This window comes from Rhineura floridana, chromosome 1 (assembly GCF_030035675.1).
Source record: "Rhineura floridana isolate rRhiFlo1 chromosome 1, rRhiFlo1.hap2, whole genome shotgun sequence".
In the NCBI taxonomy this organism is placed as follows: domain Eukaryota; kingdom Metazoa; phylum Chordata; class Lepidosauria; order Squamata; family Rhineuridae; genus Rhineura; species Rhineura floridana.
Window position 1 is genome coordinate 148947380 of NC_084480.1, and position 22262 is coordinate 148969641.

Sequence of the window (22262 nt, forward strand, 5' to 3'; positions counted from 1 at the left end):
TCCTCATCCAGATCCAGATGCCTCTGTCAAATGCCACCAGGGCCTTTTTCTTTCAAGCAGCTTTGCTGTCTTCTCACAGTACCAAGCTCTTTCACTGCTGTTTGAGCCTCATCACAGCTGCCCATCACTTTTTCAAAACTTATGGATCTCCACAACTTGTGGTTTCTACAAATGAGTTCTCTTGTACTGGATAGCACGAACCTTCTCTCACCTGCCTGTTTGCATATCTATCATCCGATAAGACTTCTGCACACAAATGCCATAAAATGTGCCTAAGATACATACAGAACACTTTTCAAAGTGTGTTTAGTTGGATCTCATTGTCACTGCAGTGGTAAACTGATGTCTTGGCTGTACCATTTCAGACTCTGTGTGATGAAATGCTGCACATACTCACACAACCTCCATCTGCATAGAAAACTAGCATGCTAGAAAGAAAGTTAGGCTAGAGCCCTTCTCCCTGACATCTAGTTTTCTTACATGTAGGGATTACATATATATATGTACACACATCTCCAATTTGGATTGGGGCAGTAACACGGGTGGAGAGAGGCTAATATTTCATCCCTCGTAAATCATCCTCTCTTGAAGCTACTGTTAACTGCAGGGGGTTGGGGGAGAGACAAGTACCCCACTGTCTTTTTCCTCTCCATGGCCAATGGAAACTTTGGGGAACGTCCTGGAAACAGACAAAAAGGTAAATCCCTCTTCCTATTTTTATCCAGATTTTAGAGAGGGGACAGAGCTGCTTTTCATGAATGAATATGAAAGGTGTCAGGAGATCTACAGCTGGATCTCTCACCTCATGAAAAATATGGCCCTTGGGCAGAAATATAGGTTTCACTCCCTCAGTGAGGGTTCAGTCCTGTTTGGAGTCATTCCAAGGCAAAGTGTACAGCTACTCAGAAGTGCTAAGCAATGACAAAGGGTGACATTTTAGCATGCTTCACTTATGTTAAAATGATCAAGGAGGTGAACATCCACGTGTTCCCTGTCTGAGCAAAGCCCTGCAGCCTTTCCAGTGTTGATTGCCACCCATGTATTTAATGTCACAGATAGCAGGTGCTTTCCGGATAGCAGGCACCAAAAGAGATATAGAAGGAACCTTGAATGGATACAATATTTTTAGTTACTTCGTATCTTAAAAATACTGATTTATGTTATTATATAACATTGATCAGTACATACTATAGTTATAATTTAAGAATGTAAGATTTCTGTTTCTCCTATTGCCCTTGGCATTCAGGAAGTTATTGAATAATGGAGGTCCATCTTCTAAAGGTGGCATAGATTTGTTTTTGTATGGCAAGGCCCAACCAACAGGTAATGGTTATGCTGCTGGAAGAAATGCTCACCAAATCAGTTGTTCTTGTTCATAATTATTTTGAATCAGTTCATCTGAGATCTTAAATAATACCTTATCTGAAGCAATTAAAATTTTGTATATCCTTAACAGCTTTGATTTCATCACATAGGGATTGCTTTTTGCAAGTATAAATAAAAGTTTCTGGCTGCTATTGGAAATCTGCCTTCATTGTAAGCTCATTCAAGTGTATGAAGTGACAATGGAACTCCCATGGCCCAGCATTTGTCCCCATGTAGGTTGACTTGTTCTGTACAGGAGAGCTGGCCTTTATTACAAGGCAAATTTCATATCCTGAATGTCAACGTCCTATTTTCATACATTTATTGTAATAGCTACATGTACTCTGAAAATTCCAGGCTTCTAAGTCATAGGAAAGGCAGTAGCAAGCATCTTTACATGTATGAGCATATTCAGCATGCATTCTGGACGCATTGATGCACATTTCTGATTGCTGTGGAAACCTATTCCCCTGTTTACTGCCACCAAGATTCACGTACGTGAAGGAGCAATGGAATTCCCACAGTCCAATATTGTTTTGTTCCCTCTGGAGTGCTGCACTTGATTGTCAGATAAATTTGCTAATTTTTAAATTATTTTTATTGATTTTCAAAATTAGAGAATTGCAAAGAAATCTTACCAAAACAAGAAAACAGGAAAATTCGTATACAAAACATAAAAGAAAAACATCAGTCATAAACATATCTGCTCTTTCCACAGGATCACGTTAGTCTCAAATGTCAGCTCAGCCATATTTTTCTGCATACTCCATAACAGGGATCTTGTTTGCTACCGATTCCACACAGGTGCATGCTACGCTAAGACTGCTTATGTCCCATTGTGAATGTAATAAAGTCATACCATACAGAAGAAAACTTGCCTTTTTTTTTTTAACCTTGAGCAGACAAATCTTTTGAGTCAGCTTTTTTGAATTGACAAAACCCACTTTACCATACAAGGCCCCAACAGTGGCTCCCTCAAGATGCTTCCAGAAAGGAGTAACAATCATTCTTGCCACCATAAACTAAAAGGTAATGAGTTTTTTTTCTCCTTGCCATCTTTGTTTTGACCATCCCAAATGCTGAGAGACACTTGTGTGGGTATTAGTAAAAGTTCTTGCAGAGTGGTCTGGTTGATTTCCCGAAGAAACTTTCCCCATTATGGAGGGATCTCCTGAGGTAAATTGTATACTACATCTATTTTCTTATGAACCTAAGTTATTTATTTCACAACTGGTGCTTTATTTTTGTTCTTCCACATAACTGGACCAATGAAATATGTAATTGACATTGATATGAATTGTATGACTGCTCTGTATTGCATTGTAGTATTTTGTATTGTTATTAAATATTATAAAAACGGAAATAAAAACATTTATTAAAAATATGGCTACTGTAGGGCACTCCCAAGATAAAATGATTTATGAGGTAAAATTGTTGGCCCTTGTTTTCAGGAAGACATGAACAAATCTATTATCCCCCGGTAATCTGTTTTGCAGCCAGAGTGGTAGAACTTTAACTATTTGGGGATACATTTTGTGCATTCAATTTCAAGAAAGAAATGGACTGATGTGCCCCTTTTGGACTTCTATAGCAGTCAGTGTCTCACACAATGCATTAACCATTTTTTAGATAGCCAAAATTGTGGGAAAATATACTTCAATCATTCTGATATGCCACTAACCAGGTCTGGGCCCTGACATATTTACTATCACAGACCCAGCTGAATTTATGTAAATGCCACTACTGAGTGTGGGTCAACAGGACAGGAATGGAGTATGCTACAGCAACATCTGATTTCTTCTATCTTGCATTCACCAAAACTCTTTCCCAGTGTGAGGTAGGAGTTAGGAGGGCTGGAACAGAGAGATTCTGTCAGAAGATATTTACAATTTTTTTTTAATTCACAAGCACAAAAATAATTCATACATAATGCAAAACAAGGGCTGTACACAGGAGTCAAAAACATCTCTCATGACACGGAAAGAAAAGAATCTCCCAGAATCCAGTTAATTCTAACACTGCAGCAAGGACAGTTACATAATTCAGATAGGCAAAGGCAGCAGAAGTTGCCAGCTTCATGATGCTGCAACACCCCCTGTCCCAGTCCCATGTGGAGGCAGAGTCATCGGAGGGAGGAACATGGATTTTAACTTCCCAGACATGCTTGCAATTTCCGGATCCTGAGACTCATAAGATTTTATCAATCGGGCAAACTTTAGGACTCCTGGCAAAGAAAAAAAAGGATAAATGCTCTGAAAAGAAATCTATTCATCATGACTTTGACACCTTATTGCTTTACTTACAATTATCCCCTGGACGGCATGGTCTGCAAGGAAGCCTCCTTTGATTCACCTGAACAACAGGTGACTTCCATTGCCCCCAATGTCCATTAGCCACAACATAGTTTGTGTTGTATTATTCCACAAACACAGGGGCCTGTATAACCCCTTCCCCTGCACTTCCATATAATCTGGCACTTTGAACTCACCTTCCCCATCATTACTGAACCCATAGGCTTTGATCACATCCTGCTGGATCTGGGTAGCCACAGGCAGCAAGAACTGGAGCATCTTGCCCATGTCATTGCAGGCATTCTCCCTTGCCTCCTCCATGCGCTGGGCATTTTCTGGTGAACCAAATGCCTTGATCACTTCAGCCAGAACCACTATGGAAGAAAGCAGAAAAAATATTGCTGTAAGCAATAACAATCATGTGAATTGTATACACAGCACGTGGAATAAGCAAGCACATGCGCCACCTGCTAATACTAGTAGACATAATAGTCAGATTCCAAATCTCAAATTGCTAGGGATGACTACCAAGCATTACATATACAAAGCATTGCAACGAGGCTTATCACAGAGGCAAGGCTCCCAGCGAAGGCAAAGCCAAGTTCCTGGAACAGGGAAGAAGAATAAGACAAACTAGTACCATTGCCATTGTCCCTTCACAGGAGAGTTTCTTCTGCAACAAAACAGTCCAGTTTAAGACAGAACGGACAGGAACTGAGAAAAACCCTTCAGTTTCATTGGAGCACCACAGACTGTGCAACATCCAGTTTCACAAATACACTTTCATACGGTGGGTTTCAATTGTATGGTATTCAGTAAACCTTCCCTTATGAACTCATTTGCTGTGGAACTCTTTGTGTAGCAGTTAGCAGAGGATTCTGGGGAGTCTTCTAAGAGTGGACACTCAGGCCCTGACTATAACAAGGAACAGAAAACAAGCTATAAAAATTGACCTGGACTATACAACTTCAGGCTGTGGAATGGTGGCGACTGTTAAAAGCTATCCCAGAGATGCTACTTTTGTATGCACACAGCTTCGTTCATGGGGAGTATTCAAACAGTCTTCCCATCCATACCCTACAGTGGTACAATGCACTTTACAATGTTACCATTTGATTCTAATAATGTACAAACTTGGCTCCAAGTTCAAGCAGAATGCTTTCCAGTCATGTTGGGGCCACAGAGAGAAAAGGTCTAGAAAAATATATATCACAGTCCTTATTAGTATTCCAGTCTACAGTTCAGCTGTTTCATTCCTCTAACTTCCACTAGAAAGTGATAGGTTTTGCCACAGGAATGCCAAGAGTCAGAACACCACCACTGTTTCCATTTTTACAGGAAGTTCAGGCTGTGTGTCACTTCAGCCCTTTTTACATACCTACAATTGAGCACGACTGTTGTCCCAGAAAAGTAGATCCAGATCTACTGTTAAACTGCTTAAAGATTTGCGGTAGATTGACAAGAGTGTCTGATTCCTAGTTAGCAGCGACAACAAAAAGGCTCCTGCTCACTTAAATTAAGCAAATCCCTAATAAGTAGCAATACAGATGTAGACTTGTATGTGTAAATGCACGCTGCTGGGTAATGGTGCACATGCTGACCTTCAGGCAGGCTTGTCTGTGATCTTCTCATTGAACATCCCTAATAAGTTTCCAAGTAACCCCAGGGTTTCTCAGAACATTGTCAGAAAACCACTGTTTCTGTGCATCAGGGATAGGATTTCCAGTTGAAATGTGTCCCACAAAGCAATTTCATCTGGCTCCTGAGTGACCCTGCTAAATTTTAATCAATGCATGGTAGAAATGTTCACTTTTTCACATAGAAGATTTGGAAATAGTTTTGATAAATTGCCACTGCTAGCAACATTACCTCTGCCTAGGAGGGGGCATTATTGTAAAACTCTTACTGGTTTGAACATTCTAAAGCATTTTATACATGCATTTTATAATATGCCAAATTTTCATAGAGCCTCAACATCTGTGAAAATGAAGGATTGTGCAGCAAAAAATACTTTCCTTTAGTCAAGCTTAGAGTTGCACTCCTCCACAAACAGAGTGTGAGAAAGAATGCAATGGTATGTCTGTTTCATTATTATATAATTCCCCCTGGAGAAGAGATATTTCTATAGGAGCTGGAAATCATCTGTTCCTTCTCTTGCCTACTTGACTTCGCCTGTTGCTTTTCTCTGAGTCGTCCTTTTAATATTGCTGAGATAGGGCATGGCTCAGCCCTGGAGTAAACACCACCAACAGAGTACCTCTGTTCACGTGCAGAATGCCATTTCTGTCATTCCTATTGAGTTACCACAGCTATATCTGAGTTTATGGGGCAGAGCTTCCGGGTCAGGAACAGTTGCTTCCGCGCAGGGATAACAAATGTTCATCCCCCATAATCCCGGTTCCATCACTCGGGAGAGAGATGGCGGCTTTAGCTGCTCTCTATACCGTCCTGGGCGGGCAACGAGGCCTGAACCCAATCGCCCCCACTGCATGCCCTCTCACCTTTGGCTTGCTCCGCGTTTAGGGAGACGGGCTGGGCCTGGGCCGACGAAGCCACGGGGCGCTGCAGACTTGACATGCGGCTGAATGAAGGCCAGCAAGCAAGGAGAGAGCCAAGAGATCGGAACAAGCGGGCGACGACGGATGAAGTGCCCGAACAGGCGTCACGGTGCTTCGGCTTCTTTTGCTGCTCCCTGCCCTGAAGGACTCAACTCCTTTCAGGCGCGGGAGGAGCCGAACTCCAGACCGGAGAAGCGATGCAGGTCCCTAAATCGCATCCCCAGAAAGAGAGAAAGAAACAGCGGCCTTCCAAAACCCCGCCCTCTGAACGAGTGAATGTTCCTCTAATCTCCGCCTCCCCACTTCCGCGCGGCAAACCGAGCTGAAACGCTCCGCTCCTGTATTACTGTCCCAATCCTACCAGCCACGATGCATCGTTAGTTTACTGCTAAATAGAACCTCCAGGTGCAGAGACAGTATATCTCTAGATCCTAGCTTTGGGGGGGGGGTCCTCTTTCCTCCCTGCCCTCTTTGTCGGCTTCCCAGAAGCATCATTCTGGGCAGTCAGTACTGGACACAGGTTGCTGACCATGGTGGTCTTTTGATCTTTGCCTTCCTTCACCTTCCCTCGCTCTCTGGGCGTGTTTTTGCTTCCTCGGCGACTGGATGCAGGCTATGGAGGGCTACGGGATTCTTGTAGTACCTGGGTCAGGGGGCTAATGTATCCCACGGATCTGTTACAGCCGTGCTTTCAAAACAAGGGGCAGGGTTCCAGACTGGTATGGGTTAAAAGTGCAGGCTACAAACGGAAATCTTCAGTTCCAATCTGTTCTTCAGGAATTCAGAGGCAGTCGAGTTGGTAACCCCATTACTGTTCATAAAAGCACCTAACAAATACTTAAAAGAAAGATGCATTACATTTTTATTGGTCACCCTTACAAGTTTATTGCACGGATGACTGAGACAGTGCCAGTGTGGTGTAGTTTTCAGAGTGTCGGATAAGGACCTGGGAGACCAGGGTTGAGATCCCCACTCAGCCATGAAGCTCAATGGGTGACCCTGGGTCAGTTACAGTCTCTCAGCCTAACCTACCTCGCAGGGTTGTTGTGAGGATAAAATCGGGAGAGGGAGAACCTTGTTTTACTCCACATTGTGCTCCTTGGATCATAAATAAATGTGGAAATAAATAAATATTATATATAAAGGGAAGATGAAATAAAAGGAAGATGGAAGCATTACACTGAAGAACTCTATAAAAGAGATGCCAGGATGACAGATTCATTCACAGAGGAACCGTATGATGAAGAACCAGAAATTTTAGAATGCGAGGTGAAAGCTGCTCTTAAAATACTTGGAAGAAACAAATCACCAGGAATAGATGGCATACCAATAGGGTTGCTACAAGCTACTGAGACTGAATCTGTCCAAAGTTTGACAGAAATCTGTCAAGAAATATGGAAAACTAAACAATGCCCACAGACTGGAAGCATTCCATATACATCCCAATTCCAAAGAAAGGGGATCCCAGGGAATGCAGTAATTATTGAACTATTGCCTTAATATCCCATGCAAGTAAAGTAATGCTCAAGATTCTACAACAAAGGCTCTTACCATATATGGAGCGAGAAATGCCAGATGTCCAAGCTGGATTTAGAAATGGAAGAGGCACCAGAGATCATATCGCAAACATACGCTGGGTATTAGAATAGACCAAGGAATTTCAGAAGAAAATCACTTTGTGCTTTATAGATTACAGCAAAGCTTTTGACTGTGTAGATCATGAAAAACTATGGAATACTTTAAAAGAAATGGGGGTGCCACAGCATCTGATTGTCCTGATGCGCAACCTATACTTTGGACAAGAGACTACTGTAAGGACAGAATATGGAGAAACCGGTTGGTTCCCCATCAGAAGATGTGAGACAGGGGTGTATTTTATCACCCTATTTATTTAATCTATCCGCAGAACATATCATACGGAAAGCAGGATTGGACCAAGATGAAGGAGGTATGAAAATTGGAGGGAGAAATGTCAATAATTTAAGATATGCAGACGATACCATACTACTAGCAGAAACCAGTAATGATTTGAAACAAATGCTGTTGAAAGTTAAAGAGGAAAGCACAAAACCAGGACTACAGCTGAACGTCAAAAAGACTAAAGTAATGACAACAGAAGATTTATGTATAACTTTACAGTTGACAATGAGGACGTTGAACTTGTCAAGGATTATCAATACCTTGGCACAGTCATTAACCCCAATGGAGACAATAATCAAGAAATCAGAAGAAGGCTAGGACTGGGGAGGGCAGCTGTGAGAGAACTAGAAAAGGTCCTCAAATGCAAAGATGTATCACTGAACACTAAAGTCAGGATCATTCAGACCATGGTATTCCCAATCTCTATGTATGGATGTGAAAGTTGGACAGTGAAAAAAGCTGGTAAGAGAAAAATCAACGCATTTGAAATGTGGTGTTGGAGGAGAGCTTTGCAGATACCATGGACTGCGAAAAAGACAAATAATTGGGTGTTAGAACAAATTAAACTAGAACTATAATTAGAAGCTAAAATTATGAAACTGAGGTTATCATACTTTGGACACATCATGAGAAGACATGATTTATTAGAAAAGATAATAATGCTGGTAAAACAGAAGGGAGTAGAAAAAGAGGAAGGCCAAACAAGAGATGGATTGATTCCGTAAAGGAAGCCACAGACCTGAACTTACAAGATCTGAACAGGGTGGTTCGTGACAGATGCTCTTGGAGGTCACCGATTCATAGGGTCGCCATAAGTCGTAGTCGACTTGGAGGCACATAACAACATATGAAGGGGAGGTAGCTGCATAAATACTGAAGTTTTGGTCGCATTTATACAAATGTGCCGTTAGTAGCATTGCAAATACCAAGGGGCACAGTATAAAGGCATACTTAAGTACATTTAATTCTCATTGATTTAAATAGGAGTTATATTTAAAAAAAACTTTAATTTAAAACAACAAACTTTGCCAGCATAGTGTAGTGTCCTAAGAATATTTGTTATGAAGGAATGCAAGATTCTCTGGGTCTTTTATGAAGTATTTGGTATTGAAATACCTACATTCAGAAATTTGGAAGTACGAAAGGTTTATAGCCGTTCGCCCCATCGTTTGAAACAGCAAGCGTCCATTAACAAGCAAATATAAGAAACATAGCAGCGTTCAAAATTACTATTTAACCAGTATTAAGGAGGCTCTCCGCTCAAGCAGAAAGCCTACTAGACAAATACAAAAAGAGCTGAAATCACTAAGCAAAATGTGCGCTTGGCGTTTACCCACGGAGCACAGACGATGGAGCTAGTGATGGCGAGCAAACTCTTAACGCTATCATTCCTGGTAGTAAAACATGGAGCATTAACTATGATTTAAAAAATACAACGATATTTTCTGAGGGATTTATCTATTTACCCTTTAAAACGAACGTTTCTCTACCGTAGAGCTCACATGCTAATGAGATTGCTTTCATTGGTTGCAGTGACTGAAGGCTGCGCCCCTCTAGTGACAAATCCCAGGGGAGGAGCTGGAAAAAGGATGCGGGGTTTCAAAGCGGAAGAGAAGGAATGGTTCTTGGTTAGTGTTTTGTTCTTTCCCCGTTTAAGGAAACCGGGGTGCTTCATGATGGCGCTCCACGGAGACAGGAAATAGTTAAATGTTTAGGGTCTTGGTGGATTTTTGAATGGATGCACGAAGTTTGATGTTGTGCAACTAGCTTTCTAAGACGGGCACAAATACAAAAGCATTGGTACACTAGTGTACTTTACATAACCCTTCGTGACTCGGGTTTCCTTTTAGTTTATTAAGGCAAGGAAGCAGGTAATCTTGTAAGGCTGTGAAAGCAGGCAACAAAGAATGCAAGACCGACTCTACGCTAGCTTCTTCCTCTTACCCTGAAGTGCCACAAACTCCAGCTGGTTCTGTCACTTAACAGGTATTTGCACTGTTGCTGTTAGATCTGCCCACTCACTCACCTTCCCTTCCCTTAAAATCTACAAAGTACTGCCATTGAAATGCCCATTCTTGCTGTCCTCCCAGAACCAATAGAGGGGGAGGGCAGGAGAGCCATTTGGCTTCTGCCTGAAGCTCAATACAGTACAGTAGGGCAAATTGCTATATTTGGCAAGTTTTGCAACTTGTTTTTTATGGTCATTGGGCCAAAATGGGATATATCCTCAGATTAGAGCTGCAAATTTAAGCAGATAAAGGGTATGCTTCTGAAATACATAATTCTTTGGTTAACCAATAGAAATTTTAGCCAAATTAAAGAGTAACAATGCTCATAAATATTAATAAAAATATTTATCAGTTCTGATGGCACAAGATGAGACCATGATGAACGCGTCCCTCTCAGATCAGTGGATTACATAAACTACTTATTCTCTTTTTGGAGCCTTACTTTGTTTTGTGTTTTGTCATTTTAAAGTTTTATTATGGCAGGGATCTCAAAAACTGGAAGTGGCCAGGCTTCTCTGGACCCCTGAGAGGGCCTACCCCCACCCCTCATATAGCTTGCCTAGGTCTGTGGTGCAGCTGGGCCCTGGCACATGTACTGCCTTTTGCACTCTGAACCATGTCCTAATTCTGACCCAAGTATCATGGAGACAGGCATGGTGGTCTATATTATGGCCCAGTTCATTTTGTGTCCTGCCCCTCTGATCCACTGGGGGGGGGACATCCCATTTTGTACAGTATTTTATGTTAGGCTTGTAGTACACAAAGGCAACATTTTCCTGGCTCTTTCTGTTTTCCTCTTGCCCTATATTCAGCATTAACACCAGGGCCGCCACCTTATGTCACCTTTACACACACTTTTTTTGTGGAGCTATATACTAGCTTGGCGATTTAGGAGGTGCTGTTTGGATAGGTACTGGTAATTCATTTCAAGCTAATAGTAGGGATATTTACCTCTGACAGCTAACAGACTTACTTGATTTTTCTCTACATTATGCAAGAGCAGTGTGCATCCCCCCCACATGAATAACTCATTGTGCAAGTAAGGTGCTGTGCATGATACTGATTCGTGCATTCCATCCCAAAGAAAAAGAGGAGAGATCAAATAAATTATGTCTGTCAATGGGTCATGTTATCTTACACATGAGTATATGCATCTGTGCATTCCTCCACTACACAGAATTAATTCCTGGTGAGCCTACTATTTTTAAGAGTTGATCCCTATCACCAGGGATGTAAAGCAAAGTGAGGGCAGTGAAACCTTACCTAAACCTCATTTTTCCCCAAACCTGAAGCCTTTCGTTGTCCCTCAGATCTGGGGATTCTACTAATGTTGAAAGAGCAGCAAGAAAACAGAAATAAAGATTGTGGGTTATCCAAGGCATTAGACTACAAGGAAAAGGGGTTCATGCACCCAAACGCAAGATGTCAGGAAACATTGAGGTGCAGAGCATTGGTGAAAGGAGAGCTCCCATAAAACACACACACACATTGTCTCTAGACTTGAGTCTAGAGCAACAGATCCTGTTCCCAGAGGTGTCCTTTTCCACTTCAACACTTTGCAACAAAATAGCAAGGGGATGTAGTTTCAAAATCTTATTCTCTTGGTAGCAGCCCCTGCGTGTGCAGAAAATGAACAAAACAGAAGAGTTTCCAGAAGGCTTCTTTTTGTTGCTTGGCTGGCTTCTTTTTCTGTAAGAGCTGTATTTAAATATAAATTATTATTAGAATGTGTGTGTTGGGGGAATTGGGTGTGTAGGGAGATTCTTCTCCCATAACTGGGTATCTTTTAATGTTCTTATGTAAATATATATGAGGACAGATCAAGATATACAACCGTGAGATTAGACACACACACGGGGAGATCAAGGAATCACAAATTGCTACGCAAAACTGCCACGTCTAACAGAATGTGCATGAGTTAAAAGTACATCAACTGGAATGGGTGAAGGGAAAAGGGGCAGCTGCCATCATGGAAAGTCCCACCATGCCTTGCATCACTTAGCTGCATTGATCTCTCCCCCCCGCCACACCCATGAAGTGGGAAGAGAAAGAGCAGATGCCATCCTGAAAACAGTCCCACACACTCCACAACCAGCAATGCTCCCTCGAGACATGGATAAAAAAGCAGGCTGCCCTCTTGGAACAGTCCTCTGGTGCTATGCACCTCTTTGACTCGGTCCAATCTCTCAAGGGTTGAGCAAGAACGTGGCACAATGCCTTCTTGAAAAGTCCCATGGTGCCTTCATTATTCCTTTGGACTATCTTTTGTGTCAGTTCATGAAGGAAAGAGGCATAGTTAGTCCCACCATGGTTTGGATTCCTGCTGATTAGCGACATCTGCCCAAGGACTGTAGGGGTAGGAGAGGACAGAAAAGAGATGGCATGATGGTTTATACCTTTACTTATGGGATGCAAGGGGACGTTGGGCCATTTGTCCAAAATCCTTGTTGGTGTTTCACACCCCACTGTCCTTTCCTTTTGCCTCCCTCCCTCCCTCCCTCCCTCCCTCCCACCACGGCTATTCTGGTTTCTTTACTCTTCCATTAAACAACATTAGAAGTTGTGTCACTGTGCAGCTCCCCTTCGCCCAGGGTTTAGTTGGTCAATCTTCCTCTCTCTCTCTCTCTCTCTCTCTCTCTCTCTTGCAGAAGCAGCAGCACCAGCAAGAGGGGCAATGACGTCATCATGGGGAATGGGATCCATTTAGAGGGGCTTGTCACTTTCTTTTTTCAGGTGACTGGGGAAAAGAACAAGAAAAAAATGGAGGGGGAAGAATGAGCAGAACCCCATTAACGTGGACATTTTATTTAGCACATTTGAAGACAATTTAACTGCTTTCAAAGAACTCCCTTAGCAGTCTTTTCTGGTGGCACAGTGCTCATCACATGTCAGAAAGGACCCAAAGCAGGACATTTTGGTGCTGAGGGTGGCAAATCCAGCTGCCAATCCCCTGCTGCTCATCACACTCAAAGCAGCCGTACTGAAAACAATGGAAGTTCCACAAGAGCACAGTAATACTGTCCTGTAACTCATTCTCTTAAAATGCAGCCAGTGCACAACAACGTCTTGCTGGACTGTTTCTTGTAGGTCAGAAATATATGTCTTTCCCCCAACTGTGCAAGCCATAATTGTCTCCCAGATCAGTAGCCTTTGGTTCTCTTATTTTCTAACAGCTACTGCCATCTATTAAGTCAGCCTTTTGCCAGCTTCATGCCGTCCTGGTGTTTTGGACTAAAGCCCTCATCCAAAAGACCTGGAGGGCACCAGGTTGGCAAAAGACTGTACAGTAGGGCCCCGCTTACCGGCGCTTCGCTTTCCAGCGTTCTGCTAATGTGGTGGCTTTCAATTAGGGGGAATTCCCTGTTTTAATGCTGATTTTGCGGCATTTTCGTGCAACGCGCCCCATTATGCTCAATGGGTTCCGCTTTACGGCGATTTCCGCTTTATGGCGGCAGTCCGGAATGGAACCTGCCGTATAAGCGGGGCCCGCCTATATTAAGCAGTCTTGTTCTCTTGCCTTGGGAAAGACGTTTAATGGGACGGGGAGGATTAAAGGCCCTTTACAGTCAAGTACTCAATTTCAATCCTCATGGAAAGTGATTCATAATGAAATAAATAATAATATAAACGTTATTTTGTTTATTTCTACTCCACCTTTTGACAGGTTCCCAGGGAAACTTACAAAAAATCAAAACAGCAACAAATAAAAAGCATTAAAACACAATATTTTGTTTGTAGGATTTACAGCCTGTCTTTTGACCAGTGCCCTGAAGGCAGCTTACAGAAAACTTAATAAATGAAAACATAAAAAGTAACATCTTAAATAAAAAGCACCACGAAGAAAGAAAGGGAAAAAAAGACTATATTAGAAGCAAGATAAAGATAGCAGCTAAAACCAATGAAAAGATTCTAAACATCACTAAAAGCCTGGTAGAACAGGATGGACTTTGCCTGGTGCCTGAAAGAGCAATGAAGGCACCAAGTGAGCATGTCTAGGGAGAGAGTTCCTGAGTATGGGCACCATCACAGAAAAGACCCTCTTTCCAACTGCCACTTGCTTAACTTCCAAGGCTGTTTACGGTTTTAAAGGTCAAAACACAGTATGAAAACTATAGATCTCTCACCTTAAGAAGAAGACTGGCAGCTGTGCCTTAAAACAGGTACCTTCTTAATATTCAACTCCTGGATCCCACTGGCCCCTTCACATATTGGCCACTCCTACCCCACAAAAAAGCCACAAACCTGTAGTAATCCTCCTGTGTGGGGAGTGGCACTCCATGCAGAGGGTGGTGGGCATGCAGCCACTGTTGCTGTTCTAGAGCCAGGCGCTGCAGTTCTGCCGACTGTGCGTGCATGGCTTGGAGCTGATGTGCTGCAGACATCGGCGCAGAGAGAGAACCAGGCAGGTCTCGGTAGGGGGCAGCTGCAGCCAAAGAGAAATTAGAACAAACCCCATGTGGTGATCATGTAACCTAGTGCTAATGCCTAGTTGGGGAGATGAGATACTACAGGGCCCTTTACCTTTAACAGAGGCACAGAATTTCAGCGGGGGCACCTAGTCGTGGTGAGAAAAATGCACCTGCCATCATTCCCTGCTGTATAAGATGACGTGACCTGCTGACATGCACATTTTCCCTTCTGTCTCCATCAATAAAAGGGTGAAAGACTGACTTAAAGCAGAAAATGAGCACACAATGTACTTGAGAAGACCAGTCTCCAGAGTCTATTATCATAGCTCGTCCCCTGCTTTCCATTCAGGTCCTTGCCTCCAAATCACCGCTGTTTTGCTGTTCTAGACCACCACCATCCGGCCCTCCCCATGAGCTCTCCTCCCATCCATTTTCTCACACTACTGCTTCCTTTCTGTCCAGCAGGTCTCTTCACTGCCCCCAAATCTTGATACTGCCCATCTGCCTTTGCTTTCCCCATCCCTTACAAAGCTCTTACCAAACAGCTGGTGGCGCAGCACCTCATTTTCATGGAGTGGATGAGGAAGGAGTGGATTAGGGATGGTACCAGCTGGGTATGGTATCCGGGTGAGATGTGACCCAGAAGCCAGTGGATCAATAAGAGGGTGAACAGAGGCAGAAGCTGAGAAAGTGGAGATTAAACAGTTAGCTTCTGACACAGGATGGAGAGCAACGGGGGGGGGAGTGTTGTGCGATATGTACTGAATTCAAGTGCACTTTCTTCCTGGTTCTTTGTATTTATGCTGACATATTTTAGCATTTATATGGCATTTATTTCAGTAATCCTTACAACATCCCTGTAAAGGAGACCAATATTATTCATATGTTGCAGATGTGTGGCTCATGCAGAGAGGATTGTGTCTAACCTCTACAGCCATAGTGAGTTCATAGCTGAGATAAGGCTGGACCAAGGACTTCTTTGCTCACTGCTCACATTAGTGTCACTACGCAAACGCTCATGGAGTGGTCTGATTCAAGTGAACAGAGGCCTTAGAATCTCAACAAGGTTCTAGTTCTCATGGGTGCAAAGATAAGACTCCAAGTATGGGCAATGTCTAGGGAAATTACAGAGCCCAAGAGAAATGATTGAATAAAATGTGCATGTGGTTAAGGGGTGGGACTTCAGTGCTCTGCAGGATTCACGTCCCTTCCCTGGCTATCAGAAGCAGAATAAATTATGCAAGCAACAATTCTGCATGATCAGTTGCTGATTTGAATAAAATTATTCAAGTGGATGAATCCGGCATTTGCCCATGCAAAATTTGGATTATTTTGGTTAAGAATTTTGACAGATTAATTAATTAATTAAAACGCACACACCCAGTCACATAAGTCACCCAGAGCAGAGAGAGATGGAGGGTGGAGCACAGAAAAAGTCCAGAGGTAGCAAAGAGGGAGATCTCCTGAAGCCTCCTCTCAAAGAAACAGAGTTCCACTTTTAACTTGCAATCAAGGCTATAACGGTTGAAAACAACCAGTCTAGTCAACTAATGAATTCATTGGCATTTCTAGGCTGACAGGAACAGCACGTTCCTTACAGCTTACTTCTAGGTGAGGTAATAAACCTGTGTCTGGGCTGTACCATTTCAGACAGCAGGTGGGGGTCAGAAATTCCCTTCACGCAGACGGTATGTTAGGGAGAATGATTCTAGTCCAGCCCTGTTCCAGACACCCTAGTCTTCCAGGGGTAGGCAGTTATTTTGTATGGAGAAGTGTTCATTCACGTGAATCCCCACCTGCAGTCTGAAGTGGCATAGTCAAGGCACAGGCTTAGCACCTTACTGAGAACTGGGCCTACAAGCAACACACACTGCACTCAACCCAACCCAGGTTCCAGAAAGACGCCTGCCACACAGTCTGTGACTCAGTGCTGGGGACAGTGAGCTCTTCTCACCTGCGTGGATGGCATCCTGCTGGTGGAGGTGGAGGTGGGAGTGGATGTGGGAATGCTGGTGGTGGTGGGGAGTCACGTTGAGCATCTGCAGCCGGGCCAAGGGGTCGTTGCTCAGAGCGGCCACTCTCTCTGCATGCTGCCGCTCGGCTGCTAATCGCTCCGCATAAGACATGTCGGGGCGCAAGGCTGGGCCGGCCGCCAGTGCTAGCCTCTCCCGCTCCAAGTGGCCCAGCCCTGGGTGGAAAGGGAAAGCAGGGTGCAGGCCTGGGCCTGCCTGCAGAGCTAGACCGCCGTGGCGTGGGAAAGGATCCATGGTGGCGCTGGGCACAGCATGGAGCTGCTCCAACTCGGCAGGCTTCACTTCAAAGCCAGGCTTAAGGCGCTCACGCAGGTCGCGGTCCCTGAGCTCTCGCTCACGGGCCTCCCGTTCTCTCAGCTCCCTCTCCCGTGTGGCTGGGTCGCTGCTGTAGATAGCTGGCACGTTGTAACCCAGCAGTCCTGGGTCAACGGCACCCAGTGGGACATAGAAGGGGTGGTTGCGGTTACTCGGAGACATGACGTGGGGCCGGGCGTACTCGCTGAGGGTGCGGAGAGCTGGTGTGTCAGGGCCCAGGTAGGGTGGGACAGTAGCCACAGCACTGCCTTGTTCAAAAGATGGGCGGTGAGAGACAGGGCCAAGAGATGGACACTCCACTGGTCGGCCTTCTTGGGCCACCTTCTGCAAGAGATCAGAGAGATGATGTTCAATGCACAGTATTTTCTTCTTCAAACGGGCTGTTGTTTTAATTAACAGGGAGATATCCTACATCACATGCAACTGAAAAGGCCTTGTACTGAGTCAGGCCATTCATTCATCCAGCCTGGCACCAGGGGTAGTCAATGCGGTGCTCTCCAGATATTGCTGGACTCCCAACTCCCATCATCCTTGGTCATGGTGGCTGAGGCTGATGGCAGTTTGTCCAACAACATCTGGTGGGCCCCATGTCAGCTCTGACTGGAAGTGGCTCTCCAAGCAAAGCCTTTGGCAGAGACCTTTCCCAGTTATGCTAGCCTGCTATCCTTTTAACTGGAAAAATGGCAGGAATTTAACTGGAAATGCCCGGGAACAGGCACTGCTGCATGCAAAGCAGCGCTGGGACTTACCACGCTTCTTTCCAGCTCCCTCTCCTTCTCCCTCTCTCGTTCCTTCTCTCGCTCTCGCTCCCTTTCACGTTCCTTCTCTTCCCGGGCCTTCTGTTCAGCCTCTCTGCGCACCTTCTCAACCAGATCTGCCCGTTTCTTGGCCAGCTTGGAGCCATCCAGGGGCACAAAGTAGAGATCTGTGCGTGAGCAGGAATTGAAGCCGCGGTCCAGGTGTTTATTGAACCTGTGAAGAAAGAGATAAGGCATTGGCCTCCAAATAAAGCGGAGACGAAGGAAAGGCCAAAACTGAGGACAATGGAGAAAGGGGACTTCAAAGGAGAACAGTGTGCACATACTTGTATCCTCTACTACAGGGTTGGGGAACCTCAGGCCCGGGGGCCAAACGCCTCTCTTTCTGGCCCTCAGGACTCTCCTTAAGCCATTCTTCCTCCCCAGACATTGACCCTGCTCAACACCCTCCTCAAGTGCATTTTCCAGGGTGGGGAATGTCTCCTTGAACTGGGATAAAGCCCCTTGCTTTTCTGGATGGCGATATATGTGTATATCAAAACCTCTTTCTGGAATACATTCTGTACAAAGGCAAGTCACACCCATTGCTCTGCCCACTTTTGCCCCTGAGCCCGCCCACCACTGGCATGTGCCCCCCCCACTGGCATGTGCCCCCCCCCAAGGCAATGTGGCCCCTGGGTTGAAAAAGCTTCCCAATCCCCGCTGTGCTACCAACACGTTTTCCTCTGGCATTAAAACACAAAATCTGCCCCGGGCCCCCTAAATTCTCCAGCAAGAAAAAAACAACCCATTGACGTGTGTGAATGATGCACATTAAGTCAACAGGCATCTACGTGTGCATGTGTGTACTTATTCTGCGTCCACTAGTGGCAAGGGTATGTATGTGCAGCAAGGTGAGGAGCTATACAGGGCACTGAAGATGCAGCAGCTCTCCTGGCTTCAAAGATTTCCCAGGATGTGACCTACACAGTTAGGCATAGGAAAGTCTGTGGGGCACTTCTGGGCTCATTCCCTGCTTTTAATTTATATTTCACTAAAAAGAAAGTTGGTCTCTAGTCCATTTTTACTTAGAGATTTAAGGGGGAAAACATGTAGGCGTTATTGTACCCACTTGCTCTATAAGAAGGAAACCTGTAGCTCCTTTCCAGTCTTCTGGCAAAAGGAGAATAAAGGCACAGGCAGAAACTGCAAGTAGTATGCAATTATTTTTACATTTTACAAAATGTTAAATGTGCCCTGCGTTCCTCCTCAACACAAAATTTCTGGTTAGCAGCCTGCATACTTTGCAACCCTAAGGGCTTGAAATAGATAGATAGATAGATAGATAGATAGATAGATAGATAGATAGATAGATAGATAGATAGATAGATAGATAGATAGATAGATAGATAGATAGATAGATAGATCTATATCTATATCTAGAGAGAGAGAGAGAGAGAGAGAGAGAAAAGAAAATTAAAAGAACACTCAGTTTCTCACAAAGCTATTAGTTTTTGGCTGATCATATGCTGTTGATTGGTCGAAATTGTGACATGCACAGACCCCGTGAATCCCACCTGCTCCCTTCCCCTCAGTCCCAGGCTCGGCATGCCACTTGTGTGGCAGACAGATACTAGTCTCCACAATCAAATGAAATCTCGTGGGTAATGTGAAGATACACCCCGAGCAACTGCAGGAGTCAGCCCAGTGCTGAGTAGCACAGTAGAATGTGGCCCACATGCATTCTTCGTTTGGGAGGGAGGTGCCATAGTTTTGCTGAGGGTTTACAATAGCCTCCAGGCAGGTCACTTCGATGCTGCTGGAAGGTCACACCCAATAGGGGTCACCTTGGTGGGCACTACAGGCAATCCCCCAAGATCAACGCTACATGCAAAGCCCAGCAGGGGCGGCATAAAGCTTTGTTTCAGTTGCCTCGCAGGGCTGTCGTCAAGCATCCAGCAAGCTACAAAACATAGCTGATGGAGCTGTGCTTGGGTTAGCGGGTCACAATTTGTGCCTGTCTGCCCTCTCAGCCTTCTCTGCCACACTTCTCTCTCTCTCTCCCTGCCCCTCCCCTAGTTCCCTCTCATGCCTCACCTGGCTGACTGGCTGGCATGACTTGGTACATCCACCACTTTGGGGGCTGGCGAGGGACTCCGGACCGGGGGCATTGGGCTCTCTGGGGGCTCATATTCCTCGGAAGGCTCTTGTTTGATCTGCGCAGCACTGAGGGGCAGTGGGGGCAAAGGTGGGGGAGGGGCAGCCATACTCCCCGAGGCTGGGGGGGCAATGGGGGCCGGTGAGGGGGCCTTGTAGCCACCAGCTGCAGGGGAAGAGGTCAGCCTGTATCCTGGTGGGGTGGCTGCCCGGAACGAGGATGCTGGGGAGGATGAAGGAGGGGAGCCTGGCTTGTAGGGGGCAGGGGACTGGAAGGTGGGAGATGGTGAAGCTGTTCGCTTTCCATAGGGGGCTGCTACAGAGGGCCCCAATGGAGGTGACGCTGTCTTGTAGGGGGCTGTAGAGGAGGAGGCCATGGTGGTTATGACAGTAGAGAGGGTAACTGAGGCAGAGGTGACGGGGGGTCCAGCCCCGTGTGCAGGAGACGGGGGAGGTGGGGGAGGAAATGCATAGGTGGCAGTACTCTGCCCTTGTGGGTGGCTGCAGACTCCTGGATACGTTCCCTGGGATGAGGAGGAGGAAGAGGAGGAAGAGGAGGAGGAAGACGCAGAGGGGGCCTGGCTGTATGTGGCATGTCCTTGGGGTGGGTAGAGGCGCAGGGCATAGGCAGCATGGGAGGGATGATGTGGGCCTGGCTCCAGTGGATGGGAATAACCTCCAGATGTTTGGGGAGTGGCGGCAGCAGTAGCCGCTGCCGGAGGGAGCCCTGTGCCGCCGCCATGGCTGTGATGGTGCTGCTGCTGTTGCTGCTGCTGCTGCTGCTGCTGGTGATGAGCGGCCTGGCCAGGAAATGAGGCAGGAGGGTGAGAGCCAGTGTTCCCTAAAGGGCGACTATAAGGTGGCGGGCCTTGGCTCCACACAGGCTGGGAGGGCATGGAGGGCTGGGTGTACTTGGGTGGCTGGCTGGAGACGGATAGGCTGCTGGGCGGGGGGAAGGAGTGGCCGTAAGAGGAGCTGTAGATGGGCAGGGCCTGGGAAGGGGGAGGGAGGGGGTATTGGGCAGAGGAGCTGGGCGGGGGAGGGGGCGCATAGGGGTAACGCGAAGGGACAGGTGACTTATCTTGCCCCATCCCATGGGATGATGGAAGGTGCCCACTCAGGGCCTGCCCCACCATCCCTGGGGAGCTGCAGCTGGCCGCCATGTTGTTCAGAGGGCGCAGAGCTGGCGGGGGAGGCAGATTGGACAAGACGTGGGGGAACGTGGCTGCTGGAGGAGGAAGCACTGATGGGGGATTGTTTGGAGGGGCCTTCTGAGGGGGCATACCTCCTGCCACAGGGGCTAAGGAAATAGGGGTGGTAGGGGGTGGGTTGTGCTTTGCACTGAGGGACTGCTCACGCCCGCTTGGCGCAGGGAGGCCTGCTCCTACACTCACTGCTTTGGGTCCCATCTGGACCACATTAGCACTGGAGTAGAGGGGAACATGGGTAGTACAGGAAGAGGAGGAGGAGGAGGGGGACGAGGAAGAGGAATTGGTGGATGGAGTAGAGGGTGGTGGGGCTTGGGCCTGGAAAATCCTTGAGGCCTGCGCCTCAAGCTGAGATTGGTAGCCGCTTGCAGGGCCCTGAGGATGAACCTTCCCTGTTAAGCTGAAGTTTGGCTCTGGTGGACGGGCTAAGCCCTCCGCCAGGGGAGCAGGGGAGGGACTCTGGGGAAAGAGCGGGGGATGATGGTAGGAGCGGGCCAGTCCCTGTGACAGCACAGAAGAAGAATCAGAATCATTTTCCACACTGCCGGGGCTGTAGACACTGGGGGAGGTGCTCCGGTTATCCTGGTCGATGTCGCGTGGGTCACTGCTTGTCTCGTCGTTGAAGCTGTGGCCGTCAAGGCTGTCGACATCTGAAGGAGACTGAGGCCTTGGCAGATCCTGGAGGGGAAGGCGTGGCAGATGTTGAGCAGATTCTTGCAGTGGCATTAAAAGAGGAGCCTATAGGGCTAGTTCTGGTACAAAGCAAAAAAAAAAAAAGGAGAGTCCTGGGGACTTCCTAGGGACAAGAGGAGCTGCCTTGCTTAATGCAAGAATTACTAGCAGCCATGCTAACTTAATGAGGTCCTTGGGGTGGAACCACAACCAGGCAGGCAGCTTGATATAGCAATAGCACAGGTGGGCTCTAGGCATGATAAGCATAAGCAAGGCAGGAACAGCCTTTGAACTGCATGAGGCAGGACACTTCTGGAGGTGTTTGGGGCATGCATAAAAACATGGGCGGTGGCTAGGGAACACCCACCTCTGTTTTAGTTTTCTTTGGGGCATTGGTGTCCTCTCCTTCACTCTCCGAAATCTCCTCTGGTCGGCTTTGCTTGCTTCCTTTGGGGGCCATTGATTCCTCCACCCGACCCTTCTACAAGGCAAAAGAGATAGAGGAGGCGGGGAGTCATATTTCTAAGGACAGTCTTGCAATATAAGTTTTTCATCTCATACTAGCAGTGGAAAATGTAATATAATACA

At 46.1% G+C, this 22262-nt stretch overlaps 2 protein-coding genes and 1 non-coding gene across 8 annotated transcripts in view; all 3 read right to left on the bottom strand.

Annotated features, from left to right (window-relative positions):
* Positions 1-3245: 3245 nt before the first annotated feature.
* Positions 3246-6528, bottom strand: C1H12orf57 (chromosome 1 C12orf57 homolog). 3 transcript variants are annotated; one of them, XM_061636831.1, is made up of 3 exons: positions 6158-6528; positions 3854-4030; positions 3246-3589 (listed from the first exon to the last, which is right to left on the bottom strand). In XM_061636831.1, exons 1-3 carry the CDS (start codon positions 6231-6233, stop codon positions 3441-3443), a joined length of 402 nt encoding a protein of 133 aa, XP_061492815.1. In that variant the 5' UTR covers positions 6234-6528; the 3' UTR covers positions 3246-3440. The 3 variants fall into 3 exon arrangements, with proteins under 3 accessions (XP_061492815.1, XP_061492824.1, XP_061492834.1); XM_061636840.1 differs by lacking the exon at positions 6158-6528 and adding an exon at positions 5819-5983; XM_061636850.1 differs by lacking the exon at positions 6158-6528 and adding an exon at positions 5035-5643.
* A 2853-nt stretch (positions 6529-9381) lies between these two features.
* LOC133375981 (U7 small nuclear RNA) lies at positions 9382-9442 on the bottom strand. Its single transcript, XR_009760364.1, has one exon. It is a non-coding gene; the product is annotated as a U7 small nuclear RNA (small nuclear RNA).
* A 3212-nt stretch (positions 9443-12654) lies between these two features.
* The window catches only part of ATN1 (atrophin 1), a 58500-nt gene continuing 48892 nt past the window's right edge, over positions 12655-22262 (bottom strand). For all 4 annotated transcript variants that reach the window (XM_061636808.1, XM_061636819.1, XM_061636788.1 and 1 more), the window contains 7 exons: positions 22042-22155; positions 19735-21680; positions 17650-17872; positions 16507-17224; positions 15091-15234; positions 14386-14566; positions 12655-12880 (listed from right to left, as the gene is read on the bottom strand). In XM_061636808.1, the coding sequence (XP_061492792.1) occupies positions 12847-12880; positions 14386-14566; positions 15091-15234; positions 16507-17224; positions 17650-17872; positions 19735-21680; positions 22042-22155 (3360 nt within the window). In that variant the 3' untranslated portion in view covers positions 12655-12846. The remainder of the gene's footprint in view (positions 12881-14385; positions 14567-15090; positions 15235-16506; positions 17225-17649; positions 17873-19734; positions 21681-22041; positions 22156-22262) is intronic.

Bases quoted from the DNA above. Each gene is read 5' to 3' on its own strand.
- C1H12orf57 (XM_061636831.1), bottom strand. From the start codon at position 6,233: ATGTCAAGTCTGCAGCGCCCCGTGGCTTCGTCGGCCCAGGCCCAGCCC. The intron at 4,031-6,157 runs GTGAGAGGGCAT...TTTCTTCCATAG, and splicing joins AAACGCGGAGCAAGCCAAAG to TGGTTCTGGCTGAAGTGATC. The intron at 3,590-3,853 runs GTGAGTTCAAAG...TTTCTTTGCCAG, and splicing joins GTTCAGTAATGATGGGGAAG to GAGTCCTAAAGTTTGCCCGA.